At 39.9% G+C, this 25758-nt stretch overlaps 2 protein-coding genes across 6 annotated transcripts in view; one reads left to right on the top strand and one right to left on the bottom strand.

The window, feature by feature from the left end:
• Positions 1-7060, top strand: part of VPS54 (VPS54 subunit of GARP complex) — an 84772-nt gene extending 77712 nt beyond the window's left edge. For 4 of the 5 annotated variants that reach the window (XM_084623830.1, XM_084623829.1, XM_084623832.1 and 1 more), the window contains one exon: positions 170-1332. In XM_084623830.1, coding sequence (XP_084479956.1) covers positions 170-275 — 106 coding nt within the window. In that variant the 3' untranslated portion in view covers positions 276-1332. Of the gene's footprint in view, positions 1-169; positions 1333-6905 lie in introns of those variants that run through there. The other variant, XR_014710927.1, reaches the window with a different exon arrangement.
• UGP2 (UDP-glucose pyrophosphorylase 2) overlaps positions 1336-25758 on the bottom strand; it is a 40720-nt gene continuing 16297 nt past the window's right edge. The window contains exons 4-10 of the mRNA XM_084623833.1: positions 11179-11364; positions 8038-8171; positions 7067-7364; positions 5548-5745; positions 5093-5335; positions 4406-4510; positions 1336-2306 (exon numbers count right to left, since the gene is read on the bottom strand). Coding sequence (XP_084479959.1) covers positions 2199-2306; positions 4406-4510; positions 5093-5335; positions 5548-5745; positions 7067-7364; positions 8038-8171; positions 11179-11364 — 1272 coding nt within the window. The 3' untranslated portion in view covers positions 1336-2198. The remainder of the gene's footprint in view (positions 2307-4405; positions 4511-5092; positions 5336-5547; positions 5746-7066; positions 7365-8037; positions 8172-11178; positions 11365-25758) is intronic.

Genomic DNA, 25758 nt, shown 5'->3' on the forward strand with positions numbered 1-25758 from the left:
AACCCCTTTTATCCCAGTTCAGAATTGCATAATGGAGAGGCATTAAGTTACCTCAACCTAGCTCAAGACCACAGCAATGGGCTGTGTTTGAACTGATGTGCTCAAATCAGATCCTGTTTCAACTAGTGCTTTAGTATCAGAATTGTAACAAAAATCTATTTCACTACAGATTGGTTACAGCAGATGTCGCTTTTTACACTGGAAACCTTCAAGCTTTGAGAGGCCTTAAAAATCTGGACCTAAACATGGCTGAGATCTGGGATCAGAAGAGGTGATAATCTACTGGAAAGAGTCAGTTGGTTCTGACCACCAGATGTCTTGCTTTCAAGAAGCTTGAGGTGAATACTTATGAGTGGAGTCCATGAGAGGATGCTATTGATATTTGGGGGAACTAGATTCAGAGTGAGCTGCAGGGAGTGAGTGACCTTTTGAGTGTCCTTCAGCAAGAAACAAGGGATCAGCTGTCTGTGCAATTTTTTTTTTCATTCTCTCTGGAAACAGACTCAGGTTTCTTTGGACCAAATCCAAACACACACACACAGCTGTAACACAGCTGTAGTTGTCTAGAATGCTCTGTATATCTTTATATTAAAAAAGATGCTTTACATTTCCTCTAGTGCAATGAAAGTCACATGGTGTCCCACCTTATTTAATGATGGTATAATATAAAATCTTGCAGTTGAACTCTGTAGAAAATGTTTTTCTCTATGAAACTGCGGTTCTAAAATTTATTTTTTTACAGATCTTTATAAGAAATAAATGGCTCAGTTGCTTGCATGGAGGGAGCAGATGTTTCAGGGTATTTCTTCCAGCTAGGCTCTGTACTGACACCAGAAGATACAATTTTAGTAAACAGTATGTTCATTTAAGCCATTATCTACTGGATAGATTTTAAAATAATCAGTAGTGCTGATAGATACTTCAAACTGATACCAAACCAGTGATTTAGCTCTGCCACAGAGTTTGTGGCCTCTACCCATCCCCCTCCCACAATTTTAATAAAGGTGTAACGGAGTGCATCTATTAAGGAGGGTGGGGTAAAAAGAGTAGAATAAAAAGTTCTAGTGTTACGCTACTGCAGTAGCTGGGAGAGGTGATGGCTGAAACTAGTTTAGGCTGATCGAATGAAGACTCTCTAATACTACCTTTTAAGTCTGGAAGCTGCCAGTACTAAGTAAAAGTGCCTGTGTATTTCACCTCCACAACTTTTTACCTAAACATAGTCTGAGTGCCTAACCTTGTAATGATTACATATGATGGAGTGGTCTACAGTGTTTGTGTGCCTATCTGTTAGCATAACAGATGTCAATCAAAATAAAGCTATAAAAATCATCCTTGTTTTTAAAGACCAACTTTTTTAATGATACATTTCAGTCTTATACTAAACATATAAAATAAGTTGCTTACAGGTAAATACTATAGAATTGAAAGAATGATCATCAGGACAGGGAACTGATCCTTATGTAGGACACCACCATTGAACAACATGTGATTTTTCCCTTTTACTACAAAGAAGGGCAGATTAAGGATGCACCAGAAAACATACACCCAGATGTATTTTTTTAAAAAAAATTAGATTTGGGTACATTTACAACAGTTTATTCCAGCTTGAGCACAAGATCATAATGACCACCTTACCTCCCAATGTTTGTTAAGCTATACTGTCATATCACAAATGTATTCCTAACTATTAACTTATGTGGTGTGAAGTGACTAGGTTAAGTATGGTTTGTGAACACAAACAATTTCTAACATCTTATTTCACTTAGTAACAGTAGTGAAACGTTTAAATTTGATCATACCTGTCATTTACACTTCATAAAAAAATTACATGAAGGAGCTATCTGTTGCTTCACAGCTTTATTTTTGCAGTTACAAGCAATTCAAAACTATTGACTATCAGAGGCAAGCCTCTTAACTTCTTATAGAGAAGTTATGTCCATCTTGTCTCAAGACAAACAGTATTGCACTTTAAGGTTATATTATCTGAGTTACAGAATCCTTTAAAAGACTAAAGCATTACTTCGGCACATCCTTTGCACTGTGTTTAGTTAAAAAGGGAAGCACAGAAAGCTATTTAAAATTAATACTGCAGGGTACAGTGACAAAGCATAGGCCTTGTGTGCCACTTATTTTAATGCCTACAGGTTCTTCCATCATAAGGTTGTTTTAGCAGGATCTACAAACTGAACATTGACTCAGTGGTCAAGGATCCTAAGATTGCCAGATACAATTTTGTTCTCTAATACTGCTCCAGGCGGGATGTCAATCCGGTCACCGTGATTTGCAATGATGATAACTGTTCCCTAGATAGAAAAAGGCACATTAAGGTCCATTTAAAAACATACCATAAGCATCTGTAAGAAAGCAAGGCTTCTCATGTTAACTGTGCAACAAAACAGCTAGCCGCCTTCCTAAACTGTGTTATGCTGGGCTGTCATACACATCTTATTTTCTCAGACAACAGAGTAGGAGAGTAAGCTTAGTTTTTTAAATTTTGTCTAACACAGATAGTAAAACCTTTTCACTAACTATGCAATTGTTTGGTGAGCAGAATTTCACTCCCATTTAAGTGCTATTATGGGCAGAGTTATCCTTATTCAAAGGACCTGCTTCCTGTGTGTATTCTGAGTCATACCTGCCTACTTAAGGGTTGACCAGATTTTCTGCTTATTCCGTGTCACACCCCAGAGTGTGCTGAACTCACACCTCCTGATTAGAATATAAGTTCTACTTCCACAATTGTTTACTGCTAATACATGGGCAGAAAAACAGTGAGTTTGAGGTTTTAAAACATACTGCAAGTATGCTCACTTGTGGAAATCAGAGAGAAATCTAGAACCTGATGACTAGAGGGGAGAGAAAGACTGGTCCAGCAGTTAGGGCACTAGCATGAGTCTTGGGAGACCTAGGTTCATCTCTCCCAGACTTCCCATAAGCTCTTGGGTTAAGTCTCTGTGCCTCTGTACTCCATCTTACAGATGGAAGTTATATAGTGCTCCTCTACCTCAGAGATGTTGTGAAATACTTATACTAGAGTAAGGGGAAAGTAGATAAGTGGCTTAGCTGCTTAGTTTGCAAAACACTTTGTAGATAAAAATGCTAACCACTAGTTGTTTCAATTTGAGTTTTTTCTAAATGCTACAGTAACTCCACGTTTAACGTTGCAGTGATGTTCCTGAAAATGCGACTTTAAACGAAGCGATGTTAAGCGAATCCAATTTCCCCATAAGAATTAATGTAAATGGGGGGGTTTGGTGAAAAAAATTTCCCTGGAACCTACGTGTGTGTGTGTGTGTGTGTCTCTCTCTCTCTCTCTATATATATATCTATATCTATATCTATACACACACACACACACACACACACAGTATAAGTTTTAAACAAACAATTTAATACTATATACAGCAATGATGATTGTGAAGCTTGGTTGAGGTGGTGAAGTCAGTGGGTGGGATATTTCCCAGGGAATGCCTTACTGGCTAAATGATGAACTAGCACTTGGCTGAGCCCTCAAGGGTTAACACGTTGTTAATGTTGCCTCACACTCTACAAGGCAGAACAAATGGAGGGAGGGGAGACAGCATGGCAGACAGAGAGAGACACCCAGTGTGAGAGAGAGATGCGTATCGCCCCTTTAAGTATGCTGACCGCACTTTAAGTACATTGCCTTTTTAAGTAGATCAGCAAGTTGAGAGAGCCACTGCTGCCAGAAAGCTCCCTCCTTCCTGAGTACTGTCATGTGTCCCCCCTTCTCTATGGAGATGGGGTAAGTGGTGGGCAGGAGCGGGGGAAGGGGGACACCTTGACATTAGCACCCCTTTCTCTCCCCCCCCCACTGCACAGCAAGCAGGAGGCTCCTGGGAGCAGCTCCAAGGCAGAGGGCAGGAGCAGCACATGCCAGTGGGGGGAGGGACACCTGAACTGCTGGCAAATTGGTAGCCTGCTGGGTGGCTGCTGCACAGGGAACTTAGGAGAGCTAATAGCGGGGCTGCCGGTCCACGCTGGTTCCAAGCTCCAACGGGTCACTTTTTCTGCAACCAGTGGACAAGCAGGCAGCTGCCAAACAACATTATAAGGGAGCATTGCACAACTTTAAACGAGCCATGTTCTCTAATTAATCCACAACGTAACACCGAAACAACGTTAACGAGGATGACTTTAAGTAAGGAGTTAGTGTACTTATATTAGTACCTTGACACCTTCATACATTAACCTCTGCAGTCACTGGACCAGTTTCTAACTCAAAATATGAATGGTTGACAGTCAAATTTTCCATGAGATACTTTATGCATGCATATGGTTTTGTGATAAAATTTAGATGGGCTCAACTCTTCTAGTTTGTTAGAATGGCATACATAAAATTTTATCATGTTATGCAAGTCAACCTCATTGGCATACACACCTTTAATGCAACGTTCTTGCCAAATGTAACATCACCCGAAACCGTGAGATGATCCAGTTCAAGCATATCTGGTATACTTTCAAACCTCGTCAGGTAATCTTGAACCTTTCCAAAAAACAAAAACAGCAATAGTTTAGAGGATGCATTTGCTTATGTATTTTTTCCCCAAAACTAAGGGTTTAATGCTAGAAAAAAGCACTGAAAGTACTTAAAAAAGTTATGAAAGGATGAAACAAAAGCAAAATCTGTTCTTGAATCTACATCACACAGCGCCATAAGTCACCAACTATCCCCATGATAGCAGTGAGAGCTAGTTTCAACATAAAGTTATGGGAAACTAATTATGGACAAAAGTAACAGTAATACACGCTGTCTAGAAATTAGGCAGTTTAAAGAAAACCTGAACTTTAGAATGGACAAGACACTATTCTCATCTTTACTATCCCCAAGTAAAGAGGATAAGGAAGTGTGAGATAGCTATTACAATGCTGTGAATATTCAGATGTTTTTAAGATGTGTGCCTGCAAGACTGCAACTATTTAATGACTCAAGGGAGCAGTCATAATTTGCACAGTTGGAAGTAATTACAGTAACTGTCCTTGTAACCTAGTCTCCTCTTAGTGGTATGTTAATGTATGAAGGGCATCAGTCTTTTCTTGAGAAAAATATGCAACTATGAGGGTTTACCTTGGTGAAAGAGCTTCCCAGTTTGACGAGAGGCACAGTTGGAAATTCACGTTTCTCACTCATAGTTAAGGATCCAGCATTAAGGCTATACAGGTTGGACATCACAAGCAAAAGATCTGATGTGGTCTTGACAGGTAGAAAACGACTACGAGGTACATTTATCCCCAAAGAATTCTCAAAACTTTTAACAGCAGCACCAACTGCAGTCTCCAGTTGAATAACATTTAAACCTCCATCCAAAGTCTGAAAAAGAAAGTTGTAGCATGAACATGACCCAACAGACAAATACGTGTTCACCATCAAATAGTCAGAAGCAAGAACATTGTTTTAAAAGGGGACAGTTATGCAGAATATGAAGACATTCAGGAAACAAAGGTGAAGTTGGAGAAGTCAGCACAGTTGGACACCTCTGCACAGTCTGCTGTTTTCCCTCTGAAGTCCTGCCATGAGCTTACCTTTGGATTAACGATGATCTCCATATCAATAGCATTTTCCTCTTGCAGTCGTTTAATTGCAAGCAAAGAAATCCACAAGTTGTTTGTATTGAATATTTTGAATTTTGACACAGACTTGAATTCATCAACATGTGCTTTTGGAACCTGAGCTATTTCTACCAGTCTCAGTTTGTTATCATATTGTGTGAGTGTACCACCCTGCAAAGGCAGAACAGATCTAAGTACTATAACACATGTAACAGCATGCTATACATATATATATTCTTTATAATAACATGCAATATATATCTTCTTAAAACACACTGTGAAGTGAGGTGCAGTTGGAAGTGTTTTGCCTATCACATTCTAATACCAAATCTTATATAAAACTTGTTTAACTTGTGGTAGAAACTGACTGGAACACTAGCATTGTTAATGCCAGTTTCTGATACTGGAAAACACTAAGTTTTTTTATGGTGCATTTAAATAGTGGAAAAAATTTTCAAAAGCATCTAAGTGACTTAGATGCCTAAATCACCTAGGCACTTATGGAAAGTTTTAGTTAATTTAAAAGTCACCTTTAGCTTGTGATGGATAATTAAACAATGGAAAATTCTATAAGGTTACATGTCAGGATCTAAATTAAACCTTTTCACAAAAGGAAATTCAAAAGTTGTGGTTGAAATATAAGATACTCCAGCTGACTGTGTACTGTAGGCTATGTGGCACTTACTACAGTATCAGTTAACTTTCCCCATTAGACTTCAAAGGATAAAAGGCCCTGATCTTACATTACATTTCCTTCCTTTTATGGGTTGAATCAGATCCTTTACAATAATATCAAATGAATGGGGCACTAGCAGTATTTTTCATGGTTAAAAAACATGGGCCAAGACCCTTACAGGTGGTGGTACAAATCACTGTGTGTTAAAAATGCTTACAGCATGTACCATTGTTCTGGTTTAAATTTTGGCCAACAATTGGTCAGAGACCCCAACTTCACCACCTGAAACTGGTGAGGGCAGGATGCTGGGTCAAGACTGCCAGAAATTTACGCTCTAGAGCATTATATATTGTATTTTTAAAATACAGAAGTGGGTTAGGCCGTCCTGAACCAGCAAGAGATGCTATTACTGTAGCACGGTGGTTCTCAGCTTCTTCCACATTAAGAGTCCTCTAAGATATTGCTATATGGGAAGGGAAGGGTGTCATGACCCCCAGGCTGAAAACCCAGGTGGCCTATACAATAGGCTGCACTGTCTAGTAGTTCAAGCCCAGAACATGTATTTATTTGTAATACTTGCATATGAGTGACCAAAACAGCATGCTATACTGCACTCCATGCCACAAAACCTGCTGACTTTACATTTCTTTTTCAGGTTAGATCTACAGCTGACTGTTGGGTTGTGGTATATAAGCCTTAAAGATATTTGAAGTGATATTTAACATCTGCTTGAAACTACTGATTCAAAAGAAAATGAGACTAAAATTTTACAAAGACAGTGAGTGGATGAATCGATTTGAACAAATACATTTTTACCTTAACATCTGCCCTGGTTTTATTTGTGACCTCCATGACAAATTCACAGCATTTTCCATTTGGTGGATTCATAAGATGGTTAAGAATGTAAAGATCCACAGTTGCTCCTAAGTTATCTATATTGGACACAAAAATGTACTCCTTCCCCTCTCCTATCAGTGTGTCAAGCAGACCAGAGTTATAGAAACTGGAGTAGATATCACCGTGACCTGGAGGATACCACGCCTCAGTATTCTCTCCTGAATAAGATACGTCCTTGGCTATTGGCAGTAGAGACTCTTTATTAATTCTAGGATACCTGCAAAATGACAATTATTAGATTTCTGATACAGATCTTAGTGCAGTAATAATGCAGTCACAGGGGATACTCCACACTTGATGTGGCTTTAAAATTATTACTTCTTAGGCCAGTTAATCAGATACACAGAAACGGGAGGAGATTGTCTACGTTCATACTTGGATATTGGGGCAGAAACTGCAAGTTAATATTTAATTAAGTATGTACTTAAATGAATCATCCCTTTGGAGCCAGAGGTAATGCAAATTTCTTCTTCCACAAGGGTTCAGAACATGTTATGTGCAGTCACAGGAGCCACAGGAATTCACTTTTTAAAAAAGCAGGACCCTCCAGAATTTCACATGACCAATTCAGGGCAAACTTTGTTGGTGGTCAGCCTACAAATTACTCCATACCTACTTCTGACAGTCCCAACCTTGGGTTTCACAGCCAAGACAGTTCAGAAGTCAAACCCCATGTTCCTGCGTTCCACTGCAAGTCTGAACTTGAAACACAGATTTCTTCCACCCATTTATTTTTTAGTTATTAATTTTATCTGGCTGTTCTTGGGCCTTCTCACTTTTTAAACTTCCAGTTTTAATCCTAAAAACTAACAAAAATATTTAATATGCACAACAAGGAAGAGCTTTGCTTGTTTCTTTTACCCCAAACAGAAGAAAACAATCTCTGATACCTGCTTTGATTAAAAGTATATATTTTCACACGACTGTGACTGTACTTCTGCAAGATTTTCTTTGTGTCTTCATCAGTGTTAAAGGAGTTCATTAGAACAAGAGGAACATCTGTGTTGTAGGTTTTGTTTAGATGCTGGGGAGAAAAAAAGATCATATTCAGCAAGAGTTACAGGGTTTTATTTCTGCCACCTAAACGATGAGACTTTAGATACTATTTGTAGACTGTGTCAAACAATGGTTATGAAAAAAATCTCTTAAAAAGACATCTACACAAATGTAACAGTTAACTAAAGACAAACTTCATAGCTACAAAGCATTTATGATGAAACAACAACAACGATTGAAGGCCTAAATTAAACGTGCATGTGTGCGTGCACACATACAAATCATTCAGAGCTAACACAACAATTCTGTTCTTAACTCTTCAGTTCTAACTGGACAGTGCAGCAGGGTAGGCTAATGCATACAAGATGTGCTACTAAATGGTTATGTTGAAGGGACTCTTAGCTTTCTTTGAATTTCAGACGTACATACACCCAGAAAACCGTTTGTCCTTCTGCACGATATTGTATCCCAATAGGCAATTTGAAGGTTTTACAATCCACTCTGTATTTAGGATTCTTTATAAAGATCAATGGTAGATCTTTAAGCTAGAGCTTCTTTAAGCTGAAGCCACAGATGTCTGTTAAAGTCATGGAATCTGACCTCGGGACTAAATCCTATCCTTAATAATAGTCTAATGTACACAGAGCACACAGTATAAAGTATTAAAAAATTCAGAACCCAAAATGAAGTGGCTCCTCCCTTAACTACATGAAGGGTGAAAATGGGCATTATTCTACTGCAGTAAGATGTGACTCAAATCAGCTTCATTGGGACTGTTCTAGAAAGAAGAATATTCACTCCAGATTTCGTTTGAGGCACTCACTTGTGTAATTTTTAACTGCTGATACATTCAAAAAGGTGTGGGCACATTCTCGGTGTCTTTAACCCTACTCTATGTGTTAAGATCTATTAAAATAATCTTTAAAGGGGAAAAAAATGATTAAAAGACAAGTTTTGTAATATGCTCCTTCCCATGGATCTCCAAGAACTTCTGTTAAGTGCAGCTTTCATGTCAGCAATGGAGCAGCTATTAAGAATTTACATTTCCAAACCTCTGTGTGTGTGTGTGAGAGAGAGAGATGGGGACCAAAAAGTGGGCGCATTAACCTCCACATCAACAATCAAAGATCCTCAAAAGAGAATACCTGAAGCACCCTCTTGGATATCACACAATGCAAGAATCGGGCACGAGACTAAATCTTTGTATGGGACTGCAGCTCATCTTCCTAGCCCTTGGGGAAAGTACCACCAGACACACCAATATATGTACTCCAAACTAAAATACTTCAGTAAGCACCTAAAACTAGAATGAACTGCATGAGGAAATTAGGGCAAGCCCATTTCCTACCCTTTCATGCCCATCTTAATTATCTACTGTAAGAACAACTAACTAAGTAGCACTGTAAATGTAAAGAGGTAAATCCATAACAGCCAAAATACCCTCCCAAAACCTGTAGCTGCAATTTTTCATTTGCTTTTTGGAGGAATGAATGCCAATCACTTCTAAAATCTGGACTTTACTCAGAAGAGAGTATATTTGGAATGATGCTAAAAACATTTGGTGTGGCAAGAGGGAGGGTTAAAACAAAGCTTTGAAAGCTACTCTTGGGACTCGCATTTGGGGAAAAAAATCAAAAGTTTACCTGGGATTTTGCTGCTTAAGGCCCTGCTAAATTATGCATTTTGATCTATGGTACTTTAGAAGTACTAGCACTGTCTGGGTTTGCATGCATACTGATTTAACTTTGTCCAGAATGGCATGAACCAGCGGTTCTCAAACTTTAGCACCTGAGGACCCCCATTTTGATTTAAAAATTTTCAGGGACCCCTAACACACACCCGCTCAGCCCCAGGCCCAGCGCCCACTATACCCCTTCCCCCAAGGCCCCACCCCCTGCTCACTCCATCTCCCCTCCCTCCATCACTCACTCTCCCCTACCCTCACTCATTTTCACCAGGCTGGGGTATGGGTGCAAGCTCTGGGAGGGAGTTTGCATGTGGGAGGGAGTTCCAGGAGTTGTGCGGAGCCAAGGGCAGGCAGGGAGCCTTAGGCCCGACGGACTTTTAGCACCTAAAATCTCCCAGTTTGGCTTCAGTAGTCTCTGGGAGGAGTTGATCAGTGAGGTCCGCAGATCCCAGTTTTGAGAAATGCTGGTGTGGACAAAAGAATTCAATTATTTACGGTTCTCCACACATTCCATCCACATAGCATATGCAATACTTTATTTTTATCCACTCTTTTCAGTGCAATTCTCTGCATCCCAGCGCATGGGGTTCTTCCATTTCCCCGCCTGTCTTCTTTTGGGAAGCTTCCATCATAGTCACCATCTAAGGACCATATGGGATTCCCTTCCATCTCTGACAGGTTTCAGAGTAACAGCCGTGTTAGTCTGTATTCGCAAAAAGAAAAGGAGTACTTGTGGCACCTTAGAGACTAACCAATTTATTTGAGCATAAGCTTTCGTGAGCTACAGCTCACTTCATCGGATGCATACTGTGGAAACTGCAGCAGACTTTATATATACACAGAGAATATGAAACAATACCTCCTCCCACCCCACTGTCCTGCTGGTAATAGCTTATCTAGATATTGTTTCATATTCTCTGAATCCGATGAAGTGAGCTGTAGCTCACGAAAGCTTATGCTCAAATAAATTAGTTAGTCTCTAAGGTGCCACAAGTACTCCTTTTCTCCTTCCATCTCTGTTAATGCTGCTACTTACTCAGCCATGGTAGGAGTGGCAGTGTGCATCACTACTAAGTGGTGCTCACAATCCAGTCCAGGTGCAATAACTCACAGCACTCCCAATCACTAGTGACACAGAGAGCAGAACAGGGATCTGATTCCAGTTTCCTACCCAGTAGCGCAGAGCAGTACCACTCAGATGGCCCAGTTTCAATTTTTTATTGAGTCAGATTCGTCAGTGGAAGTGTTTCTATATTAGCAAGAATTTCAGTAAGAGTTTTAGTCTACACTCTGATTCACAAAGCATGTAGTTTCCACAGTGGCTTTCAGAGCAGATCAAGTTTCTTACCTCAATCTGCTGAACTGTCAGGTCCAAGAAGGTGTTTTCATTCCGCACCCCGATAAGACTTTTTGGGCCTTTACAGCCCATGCTGGTGCCCAAGCCACCATTTAGTTTCACTACAACCAGTTTGTTCAAGACTGAGGTGATGTTAACAGGCAACCCCCTGGCCTTTATCTTCTCATAGGGCTGAATCTGTAAGGAAGCAGCAATTTTAGAAGGTATTCAAGTAAGTCTGTCAGAGGTGATGGAAATAAACCTCTAAAATCTTTTTCTAGCTCTTGTTAGTGGTGAGGAAGGGTAAGAAAGGATTTCTAGCAGAACAGACAGACAGACACACACACACACCCCTTCTCAAATTTTAGAAGTTAATTTAATCTTCACCAATATCCAAATTTATTTGTGAGGCATCACTAGAGTGCCCAGCATATTATAGACATGCAGGAAGATAAGGTTCCTACCCTAGACAGCTTAAAACAACAAATACAATACAGTTTGTTAAATAATCTCTCGCAAAAATTTTTTTTGTTTTTTATATAGACAAAAGTGTCAAGGAAAATTAAAGCCTTATTTAAATGCAGATACTCCCCATCACTTTCCCTGTGGGCTGGAAGAGGGAAGTGGGCTGGGTATGAACAGAAATAAGGAGTAGATCAGGATGGCATTCCCCCACTTACAGTGGTCCACCCGAGGTCAGCAAGAGAATTTTTTTTTTTAAAAGCTCACAAAGTCCAACCCACCCACCCCAATAGCAAGCCTGCCTATCAATCAAGTCAAGTCTTTCTCTGTGCAAGAAAAAGGATTGACTTTTTCTTCCTTTTAAAAGTAGCTTACTCTTGCTGCAGTTTCTTGATGTTCTGTACTAAGGTCACCAGAGTAAACAAGCAGAGCAGGCTAAGTTTCAAAAACTCTTGCAAATAATTTTTAAATCAGATTAATGTTGGTTCCGGCTACTAAGTCCAGTTAATTTTTTTCCACCTTGCAGCAAAAGTTCCAAAATTCTTCTAACCCTTCTATTTTCAGACTATTCTCAGCCAATTCACTTCAAATTTTGCAGAAAAAGTTCTATCAATTTTAAAGGTGATAGGACTTTTCTGGATTCTGGAGTGGGTCAGTATGTATACAAAATTAGGCCTTCTAAAAAAAACCTCAGTTGTAACTTTACTAGAGAATGCCTACACACACACACGAAAATGGGAAGGAATTGTTACAGTGACGTTGTTTTAATAGTTCTGGATTGATCTAATACAATAAGGCTATCGAATGTTTTTCTACATTTTTTTCTTTTGAAGGAAGCTTTTTAGAGGATTAAAACATTACACAGATTATTTATGGCATTTGAAAAAAAATCCAAATGCTTCAAAAACTTCCAGCACAATGACACAAATTACTTCAGTTCTGGTTGGAATGTAGCAGAACTGCATCTGATTTATAACAAGACATGGACTAAATAAACCTGAGGACTTCACATTCATTTTGGGTATGCTGGAGGAAGAGCGGGGGGAAAAATGGAAAACCACATTACACGAGAACAAAAAGTTCATGTTCTGGTTGAGTGCAGAGGAAAAACACTGTATTGCACAACTGATATTCCTGACCTATACAACAAAATGGTAGATTAGAAGGAAACTCTTACATCAGTTAAATTCTGCCATGTACAACTAGGAAGGAGCTTGCTTTCCATTAAATGAACTTATCTTTTCTCAAAAAAACCAAACAAAAAACAAAAAGAACAGGAGTACGTGTGGCTCCTTAGAGACTAACAAATTTATTAGAGCCCACAGCTACACAGAGCCCACAGTGGGCTACAGCCCACTTCATCAGATGCATAGAATGGAACATACAGTGAGAAGATAGATATATATACACCCACAGAGAAGGTGGAAGTAATGACCCAGCCACTCCCAGTCTCTTATTCAGACCCAAGTTAATGGTATCTAGTTTGCATATTAATTCAAGCTCAGCAGTTTCTCCTTGGAGTCTGTTTTTGAATAGTCTTGGGTTTAAATAGAGACTAGAGTGGCTGGGTCATTACACATATTGAATCTATTTCCCCATGTTAAGTATCCTCACACCTTCTTGTCAACTGTCTAAATGGGCCATCTTGATTATCACTATAAAAGTTTTTTTCTCCTGCTGATAATAGCTCATCTTAATTAATTAGCCTCTTACAGTTTGCAACTGTACACTTTGCAACAGGTGGCAACTTCCACCTTCTCTGTATGTGTGTATATATCTTCTTACTATTTGTTCCATTCTATGCATCCGATGAAGTGGGCCGTAGCCCACAAAAGCTTATGCTCTAATAAATTTGTTAGTCTCTAAGGTGCCACAAGTACTCCTGTTCTTTTTGCAAATACAGACTAACAGGGCTGCTACTTTTAAACTTATCTTTTCTTAGGCCTGGTCTACACTGGGGAGGGGGGGAGGAGAAATCTATCTAAGATATGCAACTTCAGCTATGAGAATAGTGTAGCTGAAGTCGACGTACCTTAGATCGACTTAGAATCACTTACTTCGCATCCTTGCAGCACGGGATCGACAGCGGCCACTCACCGAGGTGGAGTTCCGGAGTCGATGGCAGAGCGACTGGGGATCGATTTATTGCGTCTACACTAGACGCGATAAATCGATCCCAGATAGATAGATCACTACCCGCCGAGCCAGCGTGTAGTGTAGACATGGCCGTAGTTGTCTAGTTAGTCATTGTGCCATTGCAACCTTGCTATTCAAATAGTGGAAGTTTGCCTAACAGAAGTATCATAGTGCAATCTATTGTAGTTACTCCATTACCTTAGAACACTGGCCCCAGGCACAAAGTGTTTATTAACATAAGTAACTGACTAATCACCTTTAAGGCAACATGCCAGTTTCCATTCCTTCAAAAACTTTTAATAATGAAGATTTGATTTGCGTTTAATATGCATGGTATTTCAGTGGAAGAAACTGATACTTTTAATGGATTCTTACAAAAAATGGCATTTTAAATTTTCCTGCAAGATTAGGAAGTTTACAAATGAGGGTGGCCAGTGTCCTATATCCTAACACTAGGACACATTACAGAACAACCGTAGCTACTTAATGGGCTAGGTTTTGGAGCGTAAATAACATATCTCAAACTTAAATTAAATTATGAAGTTTACCAAATGCAAACAGAGGTAATCTTTGTAACTCTACGGGCTCGCATTTTACTTCTATAAATAAGAAACCTTAGATTTTCCTGCATAGTACCATCAGTTGTAGAGTTTCCTACTTGCCCTGGGTGTGTGGATTTTCCAAATACTTGTGGGTAGTGCTCCCCCACACCCTTTCCTGCACGAAGGGAAGATCCAGGGAACAAGCCAACCCACTCAAACAAAATTTTTATAAAAATATTCTGAAATAAGTTCCTCCTTACTTACCTAACAAAATGAGAGTCCAGAGTTTATTACTTGTATAGCACCATATACGTATATGCTGCATTTACACCACAAGTAATTATAGGCTTCTGAGTCTGACATTAATCCCAGGCCAAGATAATGGAGTGGCTGATATGGTCCTCAATTAGTAAAGAATTAAAGGAGGGTAATAAAATTAATGCCAATCAACATGGGTTTATGGAAAATAGATCCTATCAATCTTGTTTTTATAAGGTGGAAAGTTTGTTTGATAAAGGAATAGTGTTGATGTAATAGACTTAGATTTATGTAAGCCATCTGACATGGACACACATGACATTTTGATTAAAATAGTGGAACAATATAAAATTAACACAGTCAGTTTTTAATCCATTTAATATGTGCTGACAGGTCTAAAAATGTAATTGTAAACAGGGGAATCATCTCAAAGCGGGTGTGTTTTGTGACAGGGTCAGGCCAAATGGCTACAAGAGAGTGATAGAAGGCAGATATATTAGCCCCAGATTAAGTAGGTCCCTTTTCCCTGGATAAGGTAACAGGGAAGGTTCCAGAACTATCAGGAACTTTCTGGAAACAATTAAGGCAGACAGGCTGATTAGAACACCTGCAACCAATCAAGAAGCTGCTAAAATCAATTAAGACAGGCGGACTAATCAGGGCACCTGGGTTTTAAAAAGGAGCTCACTTCAGTTTGTGGTGTGCATGCGAGGAGCTGGGAGCAAGAGGCGCAAGAAGCTGAGAGTGAGAAGGCATACTACTAGAAGACTGAGAAGTACAAGCATTATCAGACATCAGGAGGAAGGTCTTGTGGTGAGACTAAGACGGTGTTGGGAGAAGACCATGGGGAAGTAGCCCAGGGAGTTGTAGCTGTCATGCAGCTGTTACAGGAGCCACTGTAGAGAGCTGCAATCCACAGGGCCCTGGGCTGGAACTTGGAGTAGAGGGTGGGCCCAGGTTCCCTCCATCCCCCCAACTCTCTACTTGATACTGGAGGACTTGATCTGGACTGTGGGTTCCATCAGAAGGGAAGGTCTCTGGCCTGTTCCCTAATCCACTAGGTGGATCAGCAGAGACTGCGGGGATTGTTCTTCTTCCTTTTCCCCATGCTGGCGAGTGATGAGGCTAACTGAGCGAACAGCAGATTTGAGCTGTGAAAGTGGCCAAACTGAGGACTGCCACGAACCTCTGAGGTGAGTAAATCCGCCAATAAGCGCAGGACCCACTAAAGCAGAGGACAAACTTTGTCACAGTTTCTAGTGGGGTCCTACAGGTATCAGTTCTTGGCCCTATGCTATTTTACATTTTTATTAGTGACCTGGAAAAAAATATAAAATCATAACTGATAACGTTTGCAGATAGCACACAAATTAAGGGAGCGGTAAATAACAAAAAGGACAGGTCACCGACAGGGATCTGGATTGCTTGGAAAACTGGGTGCAACAAAATAATATGCATTTTAATATGGCTAAATGTATATGTATACATTTAGGAACAAAGAATACAGGCCATGCTTACAGGATGTGGGATTCTATCCTGGGAAGCAGTAACTGAAAGATTTTAGGGTTGTGGTGGATAACAGCTGAAGATGAGCTCCCAGAGATATACTGCAACCAAAAGGGCGAATGTAATCTTTGGATATATAAACAAGGAATCTCAAGTTGGAGTAGAGAGGTTATTTTACCTCTGTATTTGGCACGAGTGCAACCACTGCTGGAATACTGTGTCCAGTTCTGGTGTCCACAGTTCAAGAAGGATAAATTGGAGAGTGTTCAGAGAAGAAGCATGAGAATGATTAGAAAACATGCCATACAGTGATAGATTGAGCTTCTTGAGTCTGTTCATCTTAACAAAGAGAAGGTTAAGCGGTGACATGATTATGTAAATACGTACACTGGAACAAATATTTAATAATGGGCTCTTCATTCTAATAGAAAAAGATAGAACACTGTCCAATGGCTAAGAGCTGAATTCAGATGACTGGAAATAAGGCCTACATTTTTAAGTTAGGGTAATTAACTGCAACAATTTACCAAGGGTCATGGTAGAGTCTCCATCATTGACTATTTTTAAATCCAGATTGGATGTTTCTTCTAAAAGATCTGCTATAGGAATTATCTGGGGGAAATTCTATGGCCTGTACTTTACAGGAGGTCAGACTAGATTATCACAGTGGTACCTTCTGGCTTTGGAATCTAAAAAGTCAAGATGGAAACGGTCTCCCAAAGATTTTAATGTACGTTTTCTCTTTCAGTTCTTGAGTTAACATATAGAGTGGTGAAGGGGTTGAGGAATCAGTAAAGTAATACATACACACATCCTGAATTACAAAGGCTTCATTGCATGCAAAGTCTAAATAAGTTTAGTTTATAAGTTTCCTTAGAGAAGTAATTTTGAGGAAGAGAGGGTAGTATACCTCTTGCTCTCTAAACAGTAAGAGCAAAGAAAGAATCAAACTATATTCTATTTCAGTCATTAACGAGTAAAGACAGAGTATTACTGAAGAAACTGGACCCTGAACTCAGGTCCTCGAAGGGAAAGGGAAACTTCTGTTGGATTAGAGATTTTAGACTGAACCTACCAACGTTAGGATAAAAAAAACTTCTCTCTCTTACAAGTGTACCCATGTTACCTCCCATAATACTGCTTCACACTGCTGATGTGCAAAAACATTCAAACAAGATCTCAGGATGTCCAGCACTTTGACACTAGCCAACTAATGAACAGATCCTCAGTGACTCTGCAGTGTGAAATTAGGAAATCAAATTCCAGCTCTCAAAGTTTCAACCTGGAGATGCTGAGGCTCAGCTACTACTACTCTATTAGATCAGTAATAAATCTGGAGTAACTCCATTATCAGAGATGTGTCAAATTAACATTGCTGCTCCAGATTTCCACCTCCCTCCCCCAATATAAATGAGAACTGAATCTGGCCAAATACTTTACCTTACCTTGTTAATAAGTTTGTTTAAAGCAGTTATCCAGGAAAACAAACCTTAACCCCCCTCTCCCCCAACACCTTTTTAAGAAAGAAAGATTAAGATGAATTTACTTAACTTTCCATTATAAATTAACTAAAGATGTTACCAAAATGAAGTTTAAATTTGACTAATTTGCTAGTCAGATTGAACAGTGATTGCAACAAACATCAAGACTAACTATCCCATGCCTTCTTATCCCAGGAAGTAATAGGACCCAAAGAAGATTCTCTACCTAGCAATACCGAGAGATCATACATCTATTTTAGTTATTTAAAAAAACAGGTCTTCAGAAGCTAGTCACATCCTACACGCTAGAGAAAAAAGAATTGTTCCTCAGAGGAACCCACAGCATACACTTCTAGAACCTGCTCTGTTACTCCACAAAGATGGCTGTTTGATATTGCAAATATAAACCCAATGAATCTTCATCAAGATTCCTTTTAAGAAAGTTAGCATTTAATTTAATGCCTCCATTATGTAGTAGAGCTACCTAATGTAAGTGATGTAAAGATTAAAATAGTCGTACCCCCCAAATCTTATGTGAAGTGATAAGCTTCAGATTCTAGGTACACTGCCTTAAAACAATTAGACAAACTGATTGTTTCAGTTGTCTTTCCAAGGAGCTTGCAAATAAAACCACAAGCTGAATACTCAAACTTGTCAATTAAAACAAGCCTTTACATCTATGCCAGAGCATAGTATCCTGATTTGTATTACTATAATCCGAGATTTCACACACTTAAATTAATGAACTCTGTAAACTACAGTAAAATCTTGAGACTATACATTTAACCAGAAGAATGAACCCACCTTTGTATGATCAGTCCTATAACAGGTTTAAACAAATCTAATACTCTTTTTACACCATCGTCTAGAAGAGATCTGTGGGAAGTTTGGCTTTTTAAACTATATCAAAGACAGTCATTTATGTACCCATTGAACCTAAAAAGGACATATTACGTACTCTGGAAGGTCTAGTAAGTAGCATCCTGGATTTTTGTGCATAATAATATGTAATTAGAGGAAATATCTGTTCCTACATCAAGTCAGTAGGTGGAAAATGGGGTAAACATGCAAGGAAAGCGATAGGTAAGCTTTCTAAAAAGAATGTGTGTGCACTATCCCCTAATGGTTTTAAGGATACTATTATGTAATCTGAGATTCAATTTCCATAGTATCAAATACAATCCCATACATTAGCCCTGATGTTTCCCTCCCCTTAAGCATGGCAAAGGGAGTGGAAGCAGGCTCAAAACAGCACTAATTCCCCTCTAGGACTTCTACCCTTACTTCCCCTTTCCCTCCCCAGAAATGGCAGTGGAGGTGGATGGGAAAATACAGATAACCTTCAGCCTATTGCAGCTTGGCTTCTAAAGGAGGTATATGCCACGGAGGGAGAAATTGGGGACTTTTACATAAGTGGGGTCTTCAGAAACCACCCCTGCTCACCCAGTGAGATTTTGGAGAACTCTGAGAAATTCAGGTTCCTAAATTATTCTTCTCCCATAGGTGTGGGGCAAACTCATTTTAAACACCCACAATCCTAGACTGTCACCATGTGATTCAGAGATTACAGCAAAGATTCAAATGTTGGTAATCTGGAATTTAGTCTGAGTTCCAATCCAACTCAACTATTAGCACCAACACAGAGGGCTGGGGGAGTACAAATCAAGTAAATGGTCACTAGAACGTGCCTCAGCCAACCTAGTGTAACATCAATATCAAGTCTCCATGAAAGAGACAGCTCCAAGAACAAACTGTAAAAATAAAAAGGGCCTTTTCATATTGCCTGTACAAGTACTTTATGTTGCAGAGTAACAGTACAGTTCTTCTTCAACAGGAATGTAACTGCCAATACCTAGGGTTATTCAACGAAAATTATGACAGAGGAGGCTTTCAAGTTCCATACAGTTGTTTTATTTATAACCTAGGAAGAGAAGCTCATTTATTCCAGGAAGAGAGGTGCAGACAATTAAGAGATTGATATTAGAAGTCCAAGTTCACTTTTTTTTTTAAACGTAATTTAAAAAAGAGCTACAGCCAGCTCACTGTAAAGTACATGGTAAAAGACAGCATTTTAAACTAGCACCACTCAAGGAATGAATGATGGGGAAAGAAAGTTATATATAGTCATGTTGCATTATTTTATGTTTATATTTAAATAGACATACCACACACTGCTCCACATAATCCAGCAAAAGAGAGTAAGGCATTCTTGGTGGCAATGCTATTTGAGTCAAGCAGGAGGAGAATTTTTGTAGATTTTGAGAGCCATGGAATTTTACCCAGTAACTCCTGCATCAAGCCCATGGCTTTGGGTCAAGTTAAAGGAGAGAGTTTGAATGCCAAGCATGATTACTCAGTTACTGCAGTTACACTTCAAAGGAAAAGAGAATTTGGATGCTTTAGAACAGGGGTGGGCAATAATTTTCATAGGAGGGCCACTCCATGAATTTTGGTAAGTTATCATGGGCCGCACATTTCTACAATATTAATGGAGGGGGTGCAGGGTCTGGGAGGGAGTTTGGATGCAGGAAGGAGCTCCAGGCTGGTGCAGAGTGTTGGGGTGCAGGAGAGGGAGATGGGTATGGGCTCTGGGAGGAAGTTTGGTGCAGGAAGGGGCTCCGGGCTGGGGCAGGGGATTGAGGTGCAGGGTCTGGGAATAAGTTTGAGTGTAGGAGGGGGTTCTGACCTGGCACAGGGATTTGGGGTGCGGTGTGAGGTGCAGGCTCTGGCCAGGAGGCACTTACCACAGGTGGCTCCTGGCGAGCAGCACGGCTCAGGCTGGCTGCCTGCATTCCGTGGCCCCATGCCGCTCCCAGAAGCGGTTGCGGCCGGCTGCTGCTGGCACATCTCTACATGCCCCTTGGGGGGGACAGCGGGTCTCCATGCACTGCCCACACCCACAAACACTGCCCCCACGGGCCATATTTTGCCCACCCCTTCTTTAGAATGAACTTCAAAGAAAACTGCCATCTAGCCATCCTGGTCAAACAAAAGAATAACTACAAGTGATCCATTTGTTGGGAGGAAAATGTCATAAACAAGTCCATGAACTCTAAAATATTGGAAATACACAGTTTTCACAAGTCAAGCAAACAAGCTTTCAGAAACAACATTTGACCTTCGGCATTATCATACTGTATCAGGCCAGTAGTTCATCTACTCCAGTACTATAACAGTGACCAGTATTAGATGCTTCATAGTAGGTTTGAAACAAAATGCATACAAGCCTGGCGTAAGACAAGTTTCACACAATATACCAGCACAATTAAAAATCCCTTACATCTTTTTTCCCCCTTGCAGACTTTCCAGTATAACTGGTTACTTGAGAAACCAGACACTCTTCTCCCCAGCACACTCCTCAGAGCTAGAGTCTCCCATAAGGGGACAAATTACCAGCCAAAAGTTATAAGGACACAGAAGATGTGGGGGGAATTAACTGAAACACATTGTTCCCCTTCCCCAGAACTCATTCCACAGGGAGTGGCAAAGTCCAGAGATTGCCATCCCCTTAAAAGCCATGGGAATCACCCAGTATACAACAATGACTAGCATATTAGCATTATCCCTTATAAAAATCTCCACCTCCTCCAGAGAAAAGGGTTCAAGGCCAGCTGAAGACAGGGCCTCAGTACAGTCTGTGGTATTAGCTCCACACAGACAAAAAAAAAGCCATGCATGTGCTTCAATGACACCTGAGTGCTCTGCATTGTCTTTTTAATGCTATCCCCCTGCATGGGAGAATGCCATCCCTCCCCTTGCCAGAGGGTGATTTGGAAACTGCACAATTTGAAACTAACAGAGGTTCCAATCAATTTTGCAGAAAAGATAAGCTGGCTACAGCTATCAAAGCTCAGCACCAGAATGCCCCACATTTGGGAGCAAACCACAAGGATTGGCCAGAAAGCAGTTGCATGGCATGGGGAAGGTCTCTTCTGTTGAGCAGATAATGACCAAAGCTAGAGAAACACCACCAATATGTTTGGAGCTTATATAAAAGAGCGTATGTGCAGGGAAATCCTTTAGCAATGTTATTTGGGAGCCAGGTGGCATAAGTAAGATCCTGGCAAGGGTCTTTGTTATGAGCAGGTTTTGAAAACATTAACATGCCAAACCATGGACAGAATGAGATCTTTATCCTGATGGCAGTCCCTCTGTGCTATTTCAAATGCACATCCGTTCAGGAATACCATCTGTTCATAGCAAATTTATTCTATCTACAGTTCATCTATTCTGCTATATTTTCAAGAGGAAGCACACAGAATACATACAAGATGCAGGACTCAGGATACAGTAACTTCACCGCATGCAAGATGTATCTGAATGAACTACAAATGGGAGGAAAGCCTGAAGGTTGGAAGTATGGATTTGTCAAAAAAGCATGAGTGACTTACTTATACAGCATAAGAGGGCATTTATATAGGAAAGTGGAAAGAATGAGAGGACAGCTACCTGATTCTGAATGTGTGTTTAGGAAAGGCAGCAAGCAGACATCTGCTTTCTGCAATTCTTACCTCAATGACTTGTCAAAAATGCTGCATCCTTTAGATCATTTCACTCAACTCTTATACACAGCACCCAAAAGAACTGTCTTATTACCCACCCATGAGCATGCTAAGTGCTTCACTGAAATGCACAGGAAATCAATTCCTGCTCTAAGAAGCTTACATTATAAACATTGGATATGACAGATAAGTGAAGACAGACATATTGAGAAACAGAAGGGACAAGGAAGGACATGATTTACAGAAATAAGATTAGTGTTACTCATTTTAGACATACTTCTTGGCAATGCAAGAGTTGGGGCACATTTAAGCTACATTTATTTTTTGTAGGCAATGCTAATGTGCATTTTTTTAGGAGTAATGTAAAATCTATTAGTCAAACTCCAAGCCTCACCTCATTCACAAGTTTGTTCCAGGTGTCAGGGGCAATGTGGATGAAGGCATAAAGATTTGTGGGAGACAAAGGGAGCACAGACTGGCATCACAGGCAGAGTGGAGAGGAACACAGCACCCATATTGATCAATATGTACACAAGACATTGAGATTTAAAAAAAAAAATAGGGTATAATAATGTGTTAATGATTCAACTCTAGAGGACTGCTTGAGTAATAGCACAAGATGGATACAATAGACTATCTTGTCCTCAACCCTGGGAAACATAAGACTACTTGCTTGTGGGTAGGAGGTGTTGACATTGTTTTTTTTCCTTCATAACTCAATTTACTGAGATGAATCCACGTAGCAGGCAAGTTTAAGAATTTTTTTGATAAGGGCGTGACAATATCAAAATCCATGTATTACACAAGCCCCTCCCATGCCTGAATCATGCAGGCTGCTCCCCTCACGCCCCAGGTGACCTCACCATATCAACATAACACCTCGGGACTCCATTACCGCAATTCCCTCCCAGTAGATTTTCCATCAGACTTTTCGATCATTTGCAATTTATGCAGAATGACGTGCCAGGCTTACTCAAGTAGGATTAAGTTACATCCCTCTCTTCCCTCCCTCCCAGGTTCTTTACTTTGGCTTTCTAAAAAGGGCCAGACTAATGTTAAGTTGATTCTCTTCTTCCTTAAGGCTCCAAATAGGAATAGGTCCTAGCTGTAACACTGGAGCCTTCTGACGGAACTCTAAGAAAAAACACTTTTATTCATTTCATCTAAAATTGGTGACCTTTACTGTTATGGCCCCTAGGGTGTTAATTTTTCCCAAAATTGGTGTTTGTTTCATCCCTGGCCTCCATATTTTTAATGCCTCCTCATCCCTGGGAGTTTATTATAAAGCTATCATCATCCTGTTTGATTTATAAACAAGTTTAATATTGCTTTCGTATATTTTTTATAAAATGTACTGTTTTGGAACATTCCAGACACGCTGGCAGAGGGAACTGAATACCCACCAATGCAACCCAAACTCCTGGGCAACAAATGAGTTCCCCGGGCTAGATAGCACATGGAAGCTCAATTAGAAGTTCTGCTCCTGTTAGCTCAGCTATGCTATTAAGCTGAAGCTCTCATTGAAATGTCATTTTTACAGAGCTGGTGAGCTTTGTAAGCTTCCTTGCTGTCATGGCTCTACTCCTTTTGGAAATTTCAAAACCCATCCAAGTAGCAGGAAAAATTAAACCACCACAAAGGCATATGACATTTGAATTGTTTACAGGCTTTTAAGTCATTTAAAAACTCATGCACTCAAGTTTTCCAGCTCTGCACAGCTTGAACTCCATCAAATATGGGTCAAGATTATAAATGCCAGAGTTCTCATATGTTTAAAAAAAGACCACATACTAAATTGATTCAACAATAATCAAAGGCACCAGTTCTCATTAGGGACACTATGATAAACTGTATTTGAAGTTTTGAGGTCACAGTGTTTGAGATGTTTCAGAGTAGCAGCCGTGTTAGTCTGTATTCGCAAAAAGAAAAGGAGGACTTGTGGCACCTTAGAGACTAACCAATTTATTAGAGCATAAGCTTTCGTGAGCTACAGCTCACTTCCTCAGATGCATATAGATATAGATATGAGATATAACATTCCCAAGTCAAAAGTCAGGAATTTTCAAGAAACTGATAGTTTGAAAAATCAGAAACTATCGTAACTAATGCTTTGTCAGATTTCCAACAAACTTCCCAAAAAGACAGCCTCTACATGAGCAGCTCTGGCAAAATGTGGGGTTTGTGTGTTAAAATACGAGTTGGACATAACAGAAAGTTAGTCACAATCTTAGCTATGGCAAGACTCTTATTTCTGGAAGAAAGGAGATCAATGAAAAAGCTGAGGAGAGCATAATAACAGTGCTAAAGACACAAAGATTTCCCCCTTTCTCCACAAGTAAACATTACTCATGAAGAACTCAGTGTTCAAGTCTGTATTCTGAGGCCTTTCTAAAATTATAATTCTTCATTCCTGCTTATGAGTTACCTAATGTTCCACTGCTTAGATCAACTTCTATAAGAACAGAATTATCAATATTTATCTAACAAATGCCCTAGTCATGCTCACCAGCACAGAACATCACTATAGAAGTGATATTGGACATCAGTAGAAATGCGTTTTATATGAGCAGCTTTCATTCTCTGTGTATCTGAAAGTGCTTTAGAAAAAAGTAATGGGTTAAACACTGAAGTGTACCAAGAGGGTCGGCAAACAGAAAATAGGTCACAGCCTTGGACAGTAGAACTCTAATTTAGAAAGTCAGGGTACTGAATTTATTTCCTCTATCTTTTTGAACATGCTGAGAGATTTAGATTCCACTTAGCCCATCACATATCAACACAAGAGAGCTCTGTGATCCATTTTATCCCAAGGATCGCAGCTATCACATAGCATTGTTAGCACTTAACATTAGCACTGGATGACTCCAAGTTTTTATAGATTCCAAGGCCAGAAGGAACTATTATGATGATCTAGTCCAGCCTGCATTCTACAGGAGGTCATAGAACAACCCCAAGATAATTCCTAGGGCAGATCTTTTAGGAAAACATCCAATCCTAATTTTAAAATGGTCAGGGACAGAGAATCCACCATAACGCTGGGTAAGTTGTTACAATGATTGATTTACCCTCATTTAAAAATGTAGGCCTTATTTCCAGTCTTCTGAATTCAGCTTCCTGATACTGGATCACAGTATACCTTTCTCTGTGAGACTGAAGAGTCCATTCTTGATATTTGTTCCCCGTATAGTTATTTATAGACTGTATTCAAATCACCCCTTAACCGTCTCATTGTTAAACTAAATAGATTGAATCACTATATGGTAGATTTTCTAATCCTTTGATCATTCTCATGGGTCTTCTCTGAACCCTCTCCACTTTATCAACGTTTTTCTTGAACCGTGGACACCAGAACTGGACACAGTATTCCAGCAGCAGTTGCACCTGTGCCAAATACAGAGGTAAAATAAACTCTCTACTCCTACCCAAGATTCCCTGTTTATGTATCCAAGGATTGCATTTGCACTTTTGGCCACAGCATTGCACTGGGAGCTCATCTTCAGCTGTTATCCACCAGGACCCCCAAATCTTTTTCAGAATCACTGTTTCTCCCATCCTGTAAGTATGGCCTACATTCTGTGTTCCTAGATGTATACATTTAGCCATATTAAAACTTATATTGTTTGTTTGCATCCAGATCTCTCTGTATCAGTGATCTGTCCTCTTCATTATTTACCGCTTCCCCCAATTTGTGTGTGATCTCCAAAC

This window comes from Lepidochelys olivacea, assembly GCF_965140295.1.
Source record: "Lepidochelys olivacea isolate rLepOli2 genome assembly, chromosome: 3".
NCBI lineage: Eukaryota > Metazoa > Chordata > Testudines > Cheloniidae > Lepidochelys > Lepidochelys olivacea.